General features: G+C 42.0%; 1 protein-coding gene across 1 annotated transcript; it reads left to right on the top strand.

Moving 5' to 3' along the window:
• The first annotated feature begins 10,520 nt into the window (after positions 1–10,520).
• Positions 10,521–11,768, top strand: LOC149974459 (uncharacterized). The gene is made up of 2 exons (XM_090212673.1): positions 10,521–11,415; positions 11,548–11,768. The coding sequence occupies exons 1-2, from the start codon at positions 10,663–10,665 to the stop codon at positions 11,647–11,649; spliced, it is 855 nt and encodes a 284-aa protein (XP_090068799.1). The 5' UTR covers positions 10,521–10,662; the 3' UTR covers positions 11,650–11,768.
• Positions 11,769–16,521: the final 4,753 nt, after the last annotated feature.

Below are 16,521 nucleotides of genomic sequence, written 5' to 3'. Positions count from 1 at the left end.
AATGATATATTTGAAAATGTTAATTCTGTCAGCACAACAACTATTGCTCGAGTCCTAAAGAAACACCAAGTTACAATGAAACAGTTATACACTGTACCGTTCGAGAGAAACAGTGAACGGGTAAAAGAGCAAAGATACCAATATGTCCAGGTAAGACGTCTGAGGTTACGTACACAGCTATACAAAATATTTACAGTAAAAAAAAACACTAGCATTTCTACAGTAAAACTGTGCACTTACTGTTTTTCAGAGAGTAATGGAGGTGGAAGCACTGGAAAGACCACATTCATTTGTATTTATCGATGAAGCTGGATTTAACCTTGCCAAAACACGGCGCAGAGGAAGGAATGTTATAGGTCAAAGGGCCACTGTGGAGGTTCCAGGCCAAAGGGGGGGAAATATCACCATGTGTGCTGCAATGGCCAATGATGGTTTGCTTCTCAACACACCACTCATTGGCCCATACAACACAGAAAGGCTTATAGCTTTCCTAGAACAGCTCTATGCTCAGCTAGTGCCAGCAGAACAGGGGGAGCCAGTAAGAAACCCCCAAGTTTTTGTCATAGTTTGCGATAACGTTGCTTTTCACCACTCTGCAGCTGTCACAGATTGGTTTGCAGCACATCACAGATTTATGGTTTTGTACCTGCCTGCATATTCACCCTTCCTCAACCCAATAGAGGAGTTTTTCTCTGCCTGGAGGTGGAAAGTGTTTGGTCACCACCCACATGACCAAATGTCTCTTTTGGAAGCCATGCGTGCCGGATGTGAGGACACGAGTCCAGAGGACTGCCAGGGATGGATAAGGCACTCCAGAAGGTTCTTCCAGAGGTGCATGTCAAGAGAAAACATTAGATGTGATGTTGAAGAAAACCTGTGGCCTGATGCTAGAGAGAGGCAGGATTAGCCCCTCAATTATTTGTTCGAATTACAGTATGTACTTTTAGTTTCTACCTTTTTTTTCTCATTACTGTAATTCCGTAAATTACTACAGACTATTGAAGCAAACTGCTAATTTTCATTTACCTTAAAGAATTGTTATGTTCTAAAAATTTTAATAAATCATGTGAAAGAATGTCACTCTTTTCTTTGAAGAAAATATGACTTTGTATGAAGTCACTGAAATTGTTCAAACTGTAAAGATGAAAAGTTTGTATTTTCTGTATTGGTGTTTGATGCTAGTGTTTTTACTCTCAGTGTGTTCTGAGTGACAGTGTGTGTTATCTCAGTGAGGGTTGTGCATAGTGTTTGGCTGCACTGAGCGTGTTTTGAGCCATGTGTTAAGAGTTGTGTTGCTTGGAATGAGTTTTGCAGGTGATGTGAACTGTTTAGCTCAGGTGACTGTTGGTAGTGCAGACTGTAGTTAGAGTTTTGCACATGTGACTCCAGTTGTGCCCACTGTCGTTTAGCATTCGAAAAAACTGTAAATCACCTGGCAAGAAGAGCTGAAGCAGCTCAGCTGAGAAAATGGCCCCAATTTGCTACAGAAATTCCTTTGATATGTTTATACTTATAATCATAATAATGAACAAAATGTCCCTTGTGTCACTTGAGTCCAATACACAGATTTTGAGCCTTAGTCGAAAAAATGCTAAAATATAATTGCCAACATTCTCCTGAAATACGTGGAGGCCTATTTCACAAAACACTGTTGTGGTTCGGTGCATCAGTGTATTCAATTATTGTAACAATCGTATACATTATTGTTATTTGCAAATAGATTATAGATGTAGGCTATTTGCAATGGTAAATACATGTAGATTGTATTTAACTTAAAGGCTAACCATTGCCATTGTCATTGATGTTTGATAATAAATACATGTTTGTATATTTAATTACGCAGGAGTCAATCAAATCAAACAAATCATTTTGCAAACAATTATTCCTATGTTGAAGTTTTCGTTATTTAATAATCGACATCATGCATTTTTGCATTAGCTTTTACGAGTGAGGAACGAGAGCGCAGCGCATCACCTATCACACACAGTGTGTGACAATTATCGAACCTGTAGCCTACAGTATTACGCAACAATACGCACACTCCATAACAGTATGTTCACAATCAATTTCTATGGAGATGGAATGTTTGATTTCTCCAGAATGTCAGAATGTTAGCTAAAAACATTAGTTTGCGCCAACCCAAGCACGAACACATTTGCGAATTAGTTACGATTACTCATCTTTATTTTGAGTTATTGTCAAAAGTTCATCTATCATTTCCTCAAATAATTAATGGATTTTAGCAATAAAATCCCGCGTGCCCTTTCTACATCTGCTCAGGTAAATCCTATGATATATCTTATTTGAGTTTTAATCGTTCAATTATGTCCTTGTAGAAAGTCCTGGTATGTTTTTCTGTTCTCAAGATGTTCAGTCCGAGTGCTGAATACCGGCAGACTGTAGAGCGGTGCTGGGACAAGAACTACTACAATGAGCAGGTAAAATTAAATCATTTTCATTTCAGAAAACACTTACACCATATCGAAAGTGTATGTTACAGTGGAGTAAATGTGAATGTTGTAGTGAGTGAACGTTATTTATGATAAGACTTACATGGAGAAAATCGAACCATTCTGAAATGAAAATGGATGGCCCTCCCTTCAGCAAAATATATTTGACCTAAAACCCTACTTTAAAATATAGTGACCCTCCCAACCAAAATATTAACTAAAACTAAGTGGATAACAGATAACATGTCTACCGTTTACCCTAACTTCTTGGACAGACAATATGAGGTTTATAAATTGTTAATCATCCTGTAAGCATTAAATAGCAACATGGGAATTTTGATAGCACACAGGGCTGTGGGCCAGAAGGTTAGGGTAACATAAAGACTAAATGTATGTCTAATTTACACATCTCAATCTGGCTTTCTGGGATCACTATATTTTTTAATTGCAGCCGCAGTGTTTTAAAACGGCCTATCACTCTAATATCGTTGCTATAAATCAGAGCACACACAAGCAGTCTCTCTCCATCCATTCCATTCAAATTGAATCCTGTTTCAGATATCTACAGTATATACTGTATATATAGCCTGTATATACAGTACCACTCAAAAGTGTGGACACAGCTACTCATTCCAGAGTTTTTCTTTATTTTTACTATTTTCTACATTGTATAATAACAGTGAAGACATCAAAACTATGAAATAACACATATGGGATCATCTAGTAACCAAACAATTATTAAACAAATCAAAATATATTTTTTATTTGAGATTCTTCAAAGTAGGGACCCTTTGCCTTGATGACAACTGTGCACACTCTTGGCATTCTCTCAACCAGATTTTCCAACAGTCTTGAAAGAGTTCCCACATATGCTGAGCACTTGTTGGCTGCTTTTCCTTCACTCTGCGGTCCAACTCATCCCAAACCAACTCAATTGGGTTGAGGTTGGGTGATTGTGAAGGCCAGATCATCTGATGCAGCACTCCATCACTCTCCTTGGTCAAATTGCCCTTACACAGCCTGGAGGTGTGTTTTGGGTCATGGTCCTGTTAAAAAACAAATGATAGTCCCACTAAGCGCAAACCAGATGGTATCGCTGTAAAATGCTGTGGTAGCCATGTGGGTTAAGTGTGCCCTGAATTTTAAATAAATTACAGACAATGTCACCTGATTGGCTCAAACACATTAAGAAGAAAATAAATTCCACAAGTGCACTTTTAACAAGGCACACCTGTTAATTGAAATTAATTCCAGGTGACCTCAGGAAGCTGGTTGAGAGAATGCCAAGAGTGTGCCAAGCTGTCATCAAGGCAAAAAGGGTGGCTACTTTAAAAAATCTCAAATATAAAATATGTTTTGATTTGTTTAACACCTTTTTGGTTACTACATGATTCCATAAAGAGGTGGAAAAAGTATTAAAGTATTAAGAAAACTATACCTTAATATAAAATGACTCAAGTAAAAGTGAAAGTAACCCAGTAAAATACTACTTGAGTAAAAGTCTAAAAGTATCAGATTTTAAATATACTTAAGTACAGTTGAGGAAAAAACATTCAATTGTCATACTTGAGTTAAAGTACAAAGTGAAAGTAAATGCTATACATCAAATTGCTTATATTTGGCAAACCAGACTCCTTTTTTATTACATTTTTTTTTAACAGCCATGGGCACACTCCAACACTCAGACATCATTTAGAAAGGAAGCATTTATGTTCAGTGAGTCCACCAGATCAGAGGCAGTAGGAATGACCAGGGACATTATCTTGATAAGTGTGTGAATTGGACATTTTTCCTGTACTGGTAGGCATTCCAATTGTAACTAGAACTTTTGGGTGTCAGGGAAAATGGATGGAGTAAAACGTACATAATTTTCTCTAGGAATGTAGTGAAGTAAAAGTAGTCAAAAATATAAATAGTAAAGTACAGATTCCCCCAAAAACTACTTAAAGTATTTTAACTTAAGTACTTTTCACCACTGATTCCATATGAGTTTTGATGTCTTCACTATCATTCTACAGAAAATAGTAAATAATAAAGGGAAAAAATGGAATGAGTAGGTGTGTCCAAACTTGTGACTGGTACTGTAGGCTACTTAACAGCTTCTACCCACAAACCATAAGACTACTGAACGGCAAATCAAGTGGCTAACCAGACTATTTGCATTGTCACCCCCCCCCCCCCCATACACACACACAATTTTTACACTGCCGCTACTCTCACTGCAGCTACTCGTTTATTATCTATGCATAGTCACTTGACCTCTACCTACATGTACATATTACCTCAATTACCTCAACTAACACACATTGACTCTGTAGCCCCTCACATAGACTCTGTACCGGTACCCCCGTATATAGCCTGCTACTGTTATTTTATTGTTGCTCCTTAGTTATTTGATATTTTTCTTCAGTTAATTTTAGTAAATACTTTTTTAACACTTTTTTTTCATAAAACTGCATTGTTGGTTAAGGCCTTGTAAGTAAGCAATTCACTGAGAGGTCTACTACACCTGTTGTATTCGGCGCATGTGACAAATAACATTTGATTTGATTTTTGATCGGAAGAGCTTTGCACACCTAGACTGTGCAATATTTGCCCATTATTATTACTGTTTTAATTCATAACGGTCTGTCTAGGAGGTGATGGGGACCATGGCTAGACAGCAATTTTCAAGTCTTTGCCATTGATTTTCAAACAGATTTAAGTTAAAACTGTAACTTGGCCACTCGGGAATATTCAATATCTAAATGTTATTGCTACCCATCTACCAAGCACTGGCCTTCTTTACGAGGCTTTTGAAAACCTCCCTTGTCTTTGTAGTTGAATCTGTGCTTGAAATTCTATACTTGACTGAGGGACCTTACAGATGTTGTATGTACAGGGGACAGAAGAAAGGGTAGTCATTAAAAAATAATGTCATCCCCTTCAGACCTTGGGACTATAAGTTTCTGAGATATGAGCCTCAAAGTGTTCACATCGCAGATCTCAGAACTGTTTTGTAGTTCATTCTTCTTTCATAACCCAGTAATGTCCTCACCTTAAAGGTACCTAAAGTGCTGAGAATCAAAATCCTAAGCCATTTGTAAATCTTTTTTTTTAATGTGGGGGGTGGCTACGTTATGGCCATTCTTCTGAAAAAGTTGTGACAGAAAAAAAAAAAAGTAAATGCAAAATGTAAGGTTTTGAGATAATGGGTATTATTCAAGTCCCAGATCTCAGAATTGTTTATTGATCTCTTCCTCTACATGACTCAATAAATACAGTGCATTTGGATAGTATTCAGACCCGTTGACCTATTCCACATTTTGTTACAGCCTTATTGAAAAATGGATGGAACAAATTCCCCTCTTCAATCTACACACAATAACCCAAAATGACAAATTAAAAACAGGTTTTAGACATTTTTGCAAATGTATAAAAATATAAAACAGAAATAACACATTTACGTAAGTATTCAGAATCTTTAGTCAGTACTTTGTTGAAGCACCTTTGGTGGAGATTACAGCCTTGAGTCTTCTTGGATTTTACGCTACAAGCTTGGCACACTTGTATCTGGGGAGTTTCTCCCATTCTTCTCTGCAGATCCTCTCAAGCTCTGTCAGGTTGGATGGGAGCATCGCTGTACAGCTATTTTCAGGTCTCTCTAGAGATGTTCGGTCAGGTTCCAGTCCAGGCTCTGGCTGGGCCACTCAAGAATATTCAGAGACTTGTCCCAAAGCCACTCCTGCATTGTCTTGGCTGTGTGCTTAGGGTGGTTGTCCTGTTGGAAGGTGAACCTTTGCCCCAGTCTGAGGTCCTGAGCTCTCTGGAGCAGATTTTCATCAAGGATCACTCTGTACTTTGCTCCATTCATCTTTCCCTCATTCCTGACTAGTCTCCCAGCCACTGACCCTGATAAACATCACAACAGCATGATGCTGCCACCACCATGCATCAGGAATGGTGACAGGTGTCCTCCAGATGTGACGCTTGGCATTCAGGCCGAAGAGTTCTTTCTTGGTTTCATCAGACCAGAGAATCTTGTTTCTCATGATCAGAGAAAGCTTTTGTAAAAATCCAAGCGGGCTGTCATGTGCCTTTTACTGAGGAGTGGCTTCCATCTAGCCACTACCATAAAGGCCTGATTGGTGGAGTGCTGCAGAGATGGTTGTCCTTCTGGAAGGTTCTCCCATCTCCACAGAGGAACTCTGGAGTTCCTTCATATTGACCATCGGGTTCTTGGTCACCTCCCTGACCAAGGCCCTTCTCCCCCGATTGCTCAGTTTGGCTGGGTGGCCAGCTCTAGAAATAGTCTTGGTAGTTCCAAACTTCTTCCATTTAAGAATGATGGAGGCCACTGTCTTCTTGGGGACCTTCAATGCTCAACACAATCCTGTCTCAAAGCTCTACGGACAATTCCTTCCACCTCACGGCTTGGTTTTTGCTCTGACATGAACTGTCAACTGTGGGACCTTATATAGACAGGTATGTACCTTTCCAAATAATTTACAATAATTTGAATTTATAACAGATGGACTCATCTCAAGGATGATCAATGGAAACAGGATGCACCTGAGCTCAATTTTGAGTCTCATAGCAAAGGGTCTGAATACTTATGTAAACAAGGTATTACTGTTTTTTACCTTTAATACATTTGCAAACTTGTCTGAAAGCCTGTTTTTGCTTTGTCATTATAGGGTATCGTGTGTAGATTGATGAGGAAAATATGTAATTTAAACCATTTTAGAATAAGGCTGTAACGTAACAACATGTGAAAAAAGTCAAGGGGTCTAAATACTTTCCAAATGCCCTGTATATCACCTTACAGACAATTATTTTTTACTGACAACTCAGTATTGTGTAATTGGATTGCAGACAGAACCTAATAGCTCTACGTTAACAGATGTTTGCTCAGACAAAACGTTCAGATTATACAATTTTATTTCAATGTAAATGGAGTTCAAGAAAAATCGGACATATCTCACATGAAAAGGACCAACTAAAGGGAATCTCTATGTGAATTACTCATTTTTGACCCAAAATGTCAGATAGAACTTTAGTTCCAAGGTCTTGCCCTATTTTTTCACACCGTCCATGTAATTTATGTGATTTGTTAAGCCACATTTTACTCCAGAACTAATTTAGTCTTGCCTAAACAAGGGGGTGAATACTTATGCAACGACTATATTTTACACACACACACACACAGAGAGAGAGAGAGAGAAGTCAGCTCAGACAGATCCAGCTCAGTGAGGTCCAGCTCATGAGCTCCATCAACAACAGCACATTTTTATTTCAAAAGGAAAATGTATGTGTTTATTCAACTAATGTCAGTGCATCGATTTGTTCTCCTAAACAAACGGCTTAAAATGAAAACTTACTGATTCCTGTATCAAGACACTACATATCAAATTACCTTGAAAAGGAAAGATGCACATGTATTTTACCAGGTAAGTTGACTGAGAACACATTCTCAATTACAGCAATGACCTGGGGAATAGTTACAGGGGAGAGGAAGGGGATGAATCTGCCAATTGGAAGCTGGGGATAATTAGGTGGCCATGATGGTATGAGGGCCAGATTTGGAATTTAGTCATGACATTGGAGTTCATACCCCTACTCTTACAATAAGTGCCAAGAGATCTTTAGTGACCAGTCAGGACACCTGTTTAACGCCCCATGTGAAAGCCGGCACCCTACACAGGGTAATGTCCCCAATCACTACACTGGGGAATTGGAAAGAGTCCCTTCTACTGGCCCTCCAACACCACTTCCAGCAGCATCTGGTCTCCCATCCAGGACCAACCCTGCTTAGTTTCAGATTGAAGCCAGCAGTGGGATGCATGGTGGTATGCTGCTGGCACATCCCTAGTACAAACCCCGCCCACCTGTCAATTCAGACCGGCTAAAGCAAACTCAAGGTTGTCTTTTTGACAACATGATTTGTCTTGCAGAAGAAGCTGACGAAGCAGTTTTTGGTGCTCCAGAGTCAAGGCCTCCAGAGTCATGTCCCTCACCACACCACCGTGGAGGACATGAGCAACTGGCTTGTTAAGAACAAGTCCCTGGAGCGGTGAGTACAGCTACTTGTACTATGTACCATATAATTAGGAATCAGAATACTAGAATGAACCTTCATATGACAGTATAAAAAGTCAGCCATTTTGGTAAGGGAGTTGGTAAGCCAGTGGTCAGCCAGTGTTATGATAAAATATTGTGTAAAACAATGAATTTGAAGATTATCTGCACAGTATGTTTGTTAGCTACAGTGGCGACCCGTCATTCAGGGCAGGTGGTGTAGAATTGTATCATTCTGAACTTTATCCACAACGTTATATTACATTTTGTTGCGACTCGAGGGATACCTCTCCGTCCATTCTAGCAGCAGGCTACACAGAGGATGGAACAGCTAACGTCAGCTATGTGGCTAACGTTAGCTAGGCGACTAACGTTAGCTAGACTAGGGGTTAGGGGTTATGGATAGGGGAAGGGGTATATTACATGCTAAGTAGTTGCAAAGTTGCTAATTAGCTAAAATGATGAAGTTGTCCATGTTGTGATTAAAACACGCAGCCTTTGGGTCTTCCCCAACCAACCTCCCTCATTTTGTTTTTGGCTTAAAAACCCTTATTTGTTATGTACAACGTAACATATCATCATTGGGGCGTCATGGTAGCCTAGTTGTTAGAGTGTTGGACTAGTAACCGAAAGGTTGCAAGTTCATATCCCCGAGCTGACAAGGTACAAATCTGTCGTTCTATCCCTGAACAGACAGTTAACCCACTGTTCCTTGGCCGTCATTGAAAATAAGAATTTGTTCTTAACTGACTTGCCTAGTTAAATAAAGGTAAAATACATATCATACTCATTTGAGTATCACAGATTAAAATAGACTCTGTTCCGTCTAGTATTTAAGGCCAGGCTGCTGTACTGCAGTTCACTCCATTTCTTATTTATTTTCCTCCCATTCTGTAACTTTGAGGGTATATGACAGAGCCCCTCTAATTTTATAGGACCTCAATGCCATGTTTTTTATTTTTTACCTAAACATACAAACACCATCAGATAGAGTTCATAGCAATCAGTGCACAAATTTGATGAAATATAAGAGAACACATGATCTGGAATGACATTCACTCTCACGGGAAGGGTTGCCAAAAATAACTAACTGAAAGCCACACTCCCAATAAGCCACAAATATGGCTGCATTGAGGCATATATAGTGGCACCATGCCACTACCTATTTCATTTGTTCATTTAGAAAACAAGACAGCTCATAATTCAGTGCCTTTATCAGTCAACATATCTATATTGTAGCTTCGGTTAGTTTTAAAAATGCAACATTTTCTCTCAGCCTCATGGCAAAATGTGTACAATAGCAGGAAGTTTCTGGCCCACCCAAATGTCTGCAGGCCCACCCATCAACAAATGTCATGGCTACGCCACTGAATCACTGTCATAGGCTCAATGGGAAATCAATGTGAAAGTAGAGGAAGGATAAAAAAGGCAGGAATGTTCAGTTGCTCTGTATTTGATTTTAAGGTTCAGAAAGGAAGCAGAGGAAGGGAATGACATAAGTCACCTGGTAAGAGATTAGAAAGATGTCTACAGTATAAGTTAAGTGGAGATAATATACAGTTAGTGAGTTATCCTTTCTAATAAACAATGTCCTTATTTAGCATTGGCTCATGGTACATTGATATCAATATTTTCCCCTCACTGCTATGGGCATTAATGGCACCCCCTGTTTCCTGTGACAGACCTGGGAGGTGAACACTCAACTCAGAATGAGGGACGTTGAACATGAGGCTTTTACTGAGTTGGCCACCGACCTTAGTCAGGCCATTAACTCACTTGACTTTACTGCTGATCTCTCCTACCTGTGAGTCACATTCACTCTTTATGTTACAGGTGTTTGGTTTATGTATTATTCTATCCATACACTGATGCTAAATGAAATGACGAGTGCAGGGGCTGATATCAATCACACTTCATTTACTGTATGTAGCACATTCCTTACAGAGGATGCGTTTCAATCTGCATAAAAGTGTTTCCTCTTGTCTCTATCTGGCTTGTATATTTTAGAAACCCTGAGGTCTGCGATGAAGTTGTAAGAGCTCTAAAGAGCATTTCCCAGAGCCTGGCCTTCCAGCCGTACTCCGAGCTGTGCTGTCCCTCTAAGGTGGTGGTGGACATTGTGTCCAGGCTGCTCCAGGCCCTCTGGTCCTGCCAGATGGAAAGCCCCTGTGACCGGTCCTCCATGGCCCTGAGCGACATGAGTGTCACCATAGTGCTGGCAGTAGTGGAGAACCTCTCTAGAGTTCTGAAGGCTCCTCCTGTCGCTCAAGTCTACTACTCCCGTTCCACTGGTGTCAGGATGGTCCACTCACTCAACCGTAAGATCCAGTGCCTAAGCAGCCCTGAGGACCTTAGGAGAGCTCTTTTCACTCAAAGTTCCACCTTGATCAGCACCATCATTGAAGCTGTGAGCACCAAAGTCCAGAGGCTGTTTGAAGCTCCTGCTGACTACATTCCATTAAGCTCTATCCGCAGCTGGATATCAGAGCCCAAGGCGAGCGAGGTTCGTCCAAAGTGCCCTGACCAGCTGGTAATCTCCTCGGAGCTCCTGAGGAACATCATTGGTATGATAGTTTATGTAGTCTTCGAAGGCCACATAGAGGAAGACATCAACCTTCATTACTGGCCCCTCATAAACGACATAATCCACCAGCTGTCACTGTGTGGGGTCAAAGTCACAAAGAAAAGGGGCAAGGCCAACTGGCACATTGGCTGGTACCAGATCCTTGAGATGGTGACAAACATCCATACTTATCTTCACCACTATACTGGCACAGAGCTGGTACTAAAGTTTGCAACATCTGCCAGGGCCACCATGCTAACGAGGCACATGGTTCACCATGTGGTCGAGGAGCTGGTAAAGCTGAAGGACGTGGATGAAGGGACACCAGCTTCAGGGAGCAGTGAGGTGAGCAATGATTACAAGTGTTTATCTTTATGAAAGTCCACTCATACAAAGCATTTTTGTTGTTGTTGTTGGTAAAAAAGATTTGCAATGTCGCAAATATTACGTTAAATATGATGTCCTTGTTGCTTTCAGTCTGTAACAGCACCCCTAATCACTAACCCCGTCAAAGTGGACAACATTACAACAACCATGACCACGACTCCAGTTGACCTCCAGTCAGGTGAATTAAATTGACACGGATCACTTTAACAGGTGTCCTTGTCCTACTGTAATATAACTTATTAGCTAATGTTTTGAAACTAGACAGTTTCGTAATAAGTTGTGTTTGTATGAGAATGATTTTCTCCTTCTAATTTCAAGGGAATGTTGTGGTAAAACACTCAGCACCCTGCATTCCACCTGCAGGCTTTGCCCGGGCACCATGCATATTACCCCCAGGAATTGCCACTGCATCCTGCACCCCACCACTGGGATTTGCCCCGGCATCATGTCCCCCACCGCCAGGCTTTGCCCCTCTATCATGCCCCCCACCACGAGGCTTTGCCTCTCTATCATGCCCCCTACCACCATACTTTGCCCTTCTATCCTGCCCTCCACCACCAGGCTTTGCCCTTCTATCCTGCCCCCCACCACCAGGCTTTGCCCCTCTATCCTGCCCCCCACCACCAGGCTTTGCCCCTCTATCCTGCCCCCCACCACCAGGCTTTGCCCCTCTATCCTGCCCCCCACCACCAGGCTTTGCCCCTCTATCCTGTCCCCCACCACCAGCCTTTGCCCTTCTATGCTGCCCCCCACCACCAGGCTTTGCCCCTCTATCCTGCCCACCACCACCAGGCTTTGCCATGGCATCCTGCCCCCCACCACCAGGCTTTGCCCCGACATCATGCGCCCCACCACCAGGCTTTGCCCCGACATCATGCCCCCCACCACCAGGCTTTGCCCAGGCATCCTGCCAGCCACCACCAGGCTTTGCCCTTGCATTGTGCCCCCCACCACCAGGATTTTCCCAGGCATCCTGTCCCCCACCACCAGGCTTTCCCCAGGCGTCATGCCACCCATCACTCACTATCGCGGATCATATCTGCACTCTAATTCAGAGCATCACTGCCAGATCCAACAACATCGTCAACAAGGAGCTGGAGAAGTGTATCGACTCTTATAGTAAGAGCATCTGGGCTGACACTTTCTACTGCGAGTACATGAAGATGTACCCATCACCCCAGGGGATTGAAGCCTTCTCATTTGATGAGGATAGATTTCTAGTGGTGACCAACATAATCGGCAGAATATTGCTGAACAATCTCCAGCTAGAGATGCTCCTCTCAGTGGAAGACTTATATTTGGATGAAGTAGGGAGCAGTGGGGTAAGCAACGATCACAAGTGTTTATCCTTATGAAAGTCCACTCATTCAATTTTCTCTGATAAAAATACAAATACATGTTGGTAAAGAGGAGATATGAAATGTAACACATGTTCTGTTAAATATTGTGTTCTTGTTGCTTTCAGTCTGTGGACTTGATCCGGGCAATCCCAGAGACCCCTAACCCTGATAAAGTGGTAGACATCACAACAACCCTGACCACTAATCCAGTCAACCTTGAGGTTTTGGATGAAACACTTGTTCTTCAGTCAGGTGAGTTACACTGTCACAATCACTTTGACAGGTGATCATTTTTCACTGTAATGTTACTTACTGGCTCAAGTTTAATAACTAGACAGTTTGGTAATTAAGTTAAAGACGTCCTCCAGAGAATGTTGAACTTTTCCTGTTGAAAAGCGATATCCCAAGTATAAATCCAGTAAATTACACACACTAAAGCAGTGGTCACCAACCGGCCAATCGCAATCGACTGGTCGATCTCCAAGGCATTCCTAGTCAATCACCAAACATGTATGTAAACAACCCAACAATAAAGCCTTAAAGTTTTTATTTAAGACTGATCTTCACTTTGTTCGCCACCAACAGGCTTTGCCACGGCACACTGCACCCCACCACCAGGCTTTTCCCCAGCACCCTGCATTCCACCCCCAGGCTTTGCCCTGGCAACCTGCACCTCGTCGCCAAGCTTTGCCGCTAATGCCATGCAGGGCTTTGGCACCAAAGTCATCCTGAAACAAATGGTCCTGCTATTCTTGGAGAGGCTCCCTCCTTCGTCAGAGGACCTTGAGTCAGAGTTCCTGACTATCACCGATCGTATCTGCACGCTGTTTCAAAGCATCACTGCCAGATTCCGCAACATCTTTAATGAGGAGCTGGAGAAATGTACCGACTCTGACAGTAAGAAGTACTGGGCTTACACCTTCTACTGGGAGTACATGAAGAGGTACCCATCATCCCAGTGCCTGGGGATTGAAGCCTTCACATGTGATGAGGAGAGATGTTTAGTGGTGGCCAAAATGTTTGCAAAGAAGATGTGCCCCAAGATGCTCCCCTCAACAGCAAACTTCGACGAGGCTGAAGATTCAGGCAGCAATGGAGTAAGCGATAATTTCCCGTGTTAATCTTTATGAAAGTCCACTCATTAAATTATCTCTGATAAAAAAAAACAATAAATGTCAATGTTGTGAAAAAGGAGATATGAAATGTAGAAAATGTTCTGTTAAATATTGTGTTCTTGTTGCTTTCAGTCTGTGGACTTGAACCTGGCAATCCTAGAGACCCCTAACCCTGATAAAGTGGTAGACATCACAACAACCCTGACCACTAATCCAGTCAACCTTCAGGTTTTGGATGAAACACTTGTCCTTCAGTCAGGTGAGTTACACTGTCACAATCACTTTGACAGGTGATCATTTTTCACTGTAATGTTACTTACTGGCTCAAGTTCTGTAACTAGACAGTTTGGTAATTAAGTTAAAGACGTCCTCCAGAGATTGTTGAACTTTTCCTGTTGAAAAGCTTTCTCCCAAGTATAAATCCAGTAAAGTACAAGCAGTGGTCACCAACCGGCCAATCGCAATCGATTGGTCGATCTCCAAGGCATTCCTAGTCAATCCCTAAACATGTATGTACAAAACCCAACAATAGACTGATCTTCACTTTGTCCGCCACCAACAGGCTTTGCCACGGCACACTGTACCTCACCTCCAGGCTTTGCCACGGCACACTGCACCCCACCACCAGGTTTTACCCCGGCACACTGCACCCCACCAACAGAATTTTCCCCAGCACCCTGCATTCCACCCCCAGGCTTTGCCCTTGCAACCTGCACCTCGTCGCCAAGCTTTGCCGCTAATACCATGCAGGGCTTTGGCACGATAGTCATCCTGAAACAAATGGTCCTGTTTTTCTTGGAGAGGCTCCCTCCTGCATCAGAGGACCTTGAGTCAGAGTTCCTGACTATCACTGATCGTATCTGCACGCTGTTTCAAAGCATCACTGCCAGATTCCGCAACATCGTTAATGAGGAGCTGGAGAAGTGTACCGACTCAGACAGTAAGAAGTACTGGGCTTACACCTTCTACTGGGAGTACATGAAGAGGTACCCATCATCCCAGTGCCTGGGGATTGAAGCCTTCACATGTGATGAGGAGAGATGTTTAGTGGTGGCCAAAATGTTTGCAAAGAAGATGTACCCCAAGATGCTCCCCTCAGCAGCAGACTTCGACGAGGCTGAAGATTCAGGCAGCAATGGAGTAAGTGATGATTTTAAGTGTTTATCTTTATAAATGTCCACTCATTCAATTTTCTCTGATAACAATACAAATCATTTGGGAAAAAGGAGATATGAAATGCAGCAAATGTTCTGTTAAATATTGTGTCCTTGTTGCTTTCAGTCTGTGGACTTGAACCTGGCGATCCCAGAGACCCCTAACCCTGTCAAAGTGGTAGACATCACAACACCCCTGGCCACTAATCCAGTCAACCTTGAGGTTTTGGATGAAACACTTGTCCTTCAGTCAGGTGAGTTACACTGTCACAATCACTTTGACAGGTGATCATTTTTCACTGTAATGTTACTTACTGGCTCAAGTTCTGTAACAAGACAGTTTGGTAATTAAGTTAAAGACGTCCTCCAGAGATTGTGAACTTTTCCTGTTGAAAAGCTTTATCCCAAGTATAAATCCAGTAAAGTCCACACACTAAAGCAGTGGTCACCAACCGGCCGATCGCAATCGACTGGTCGATCACCAAGGCATTCCTAGTCAATCCCTAAACATGTATGTAAACAACCCAACAATAAAGCCATACGTTCCTATTTTTTGTATTACTTTCACGCTGTTGGTGGTAGGTGCACTTGATTCAGCAGCCCTAGCGCCGGGAAGGCATAGTGTTCCCATTTTGAACCATTTCATGTGTCTGAAGGTAGAACTCCGCCTACCCTGCAGGCGCAGAGAGCAAATCAACTGCACCTACTGTATAGGCCTACCGCTGGCCAATCAGATAGCCTGCACATTTTCCTTGAGCCATAGACTGTAAAAATGAAGTATTGAACGCACAGCAAATTTCATATTGTGACACTTCAAAACCACGACAAGAGAGAGACTCAATGAATACTGCAAGGAGCTGTTCTTTTAATGAGTAAGTTTAAGTTGTTATTCAACATTGTCAACACTTTGTTCAACACGTAAAGCCATAAAATGCGAGTTGTCCTTATTTCCACTCACGCTACAACCAGCACTGCAAGCTGTATTGAATGAGAATGGCAAAGTGTTCCGATTAGCTTGTGTTATTATTAGCGACTTGGCTTCTGTTTTTATATTGAGGGATATCTCACTCGTCATGGGAGTAACAACATGAATTGGTGCTTGAGGTGGAAATAATGCAGTGGGCCTTGAGTTTCACCCTCTGCTGGAGTGCAGAGGAGTCGGTTGAGAGGCAGCCTCACTGCTTCTCCCTCCCCTCAGACTTACCATCAGATGCAGGCCATCAGTCCTGTAAAAAAATTCAAGTGAATTATTATGCTCACTCAGCTGTGCCTCCCAAATAATACAACACATTATCTAATTACCAGTGTTATCATATATTAAAAAAAATATATATATATTATTTAAATACACGGTCTGAAAAGATCAACATTGGCAGGCCAATCCAAGTGTTGCCAATATGCAGTGATAATGTATTGGGCCAAAATCCTACTGAACAAACCTCATTGCTACAGAAC

Source organism: Oncorhynchus mykiss, chromosome 20 (genome assembly GCF_057628025.1).
Source record: "Oncorhynchus mykiss isolate SJ-2025 chromosome 20, ASM5762802v1, whole genome shotgun sequence".
Classification (NCBI taxonomy): Eukaryota; Metazoa; Chordata; class Actinopteri; order Salmoniformes; family Salmonidae; genus Oncorhynchus; species Oncorhynchus mykiss.
Note: the sequence above shows the minus strand (reverse complement) of the source record. Positions and strands in the feature narration are given on the sequence as shown.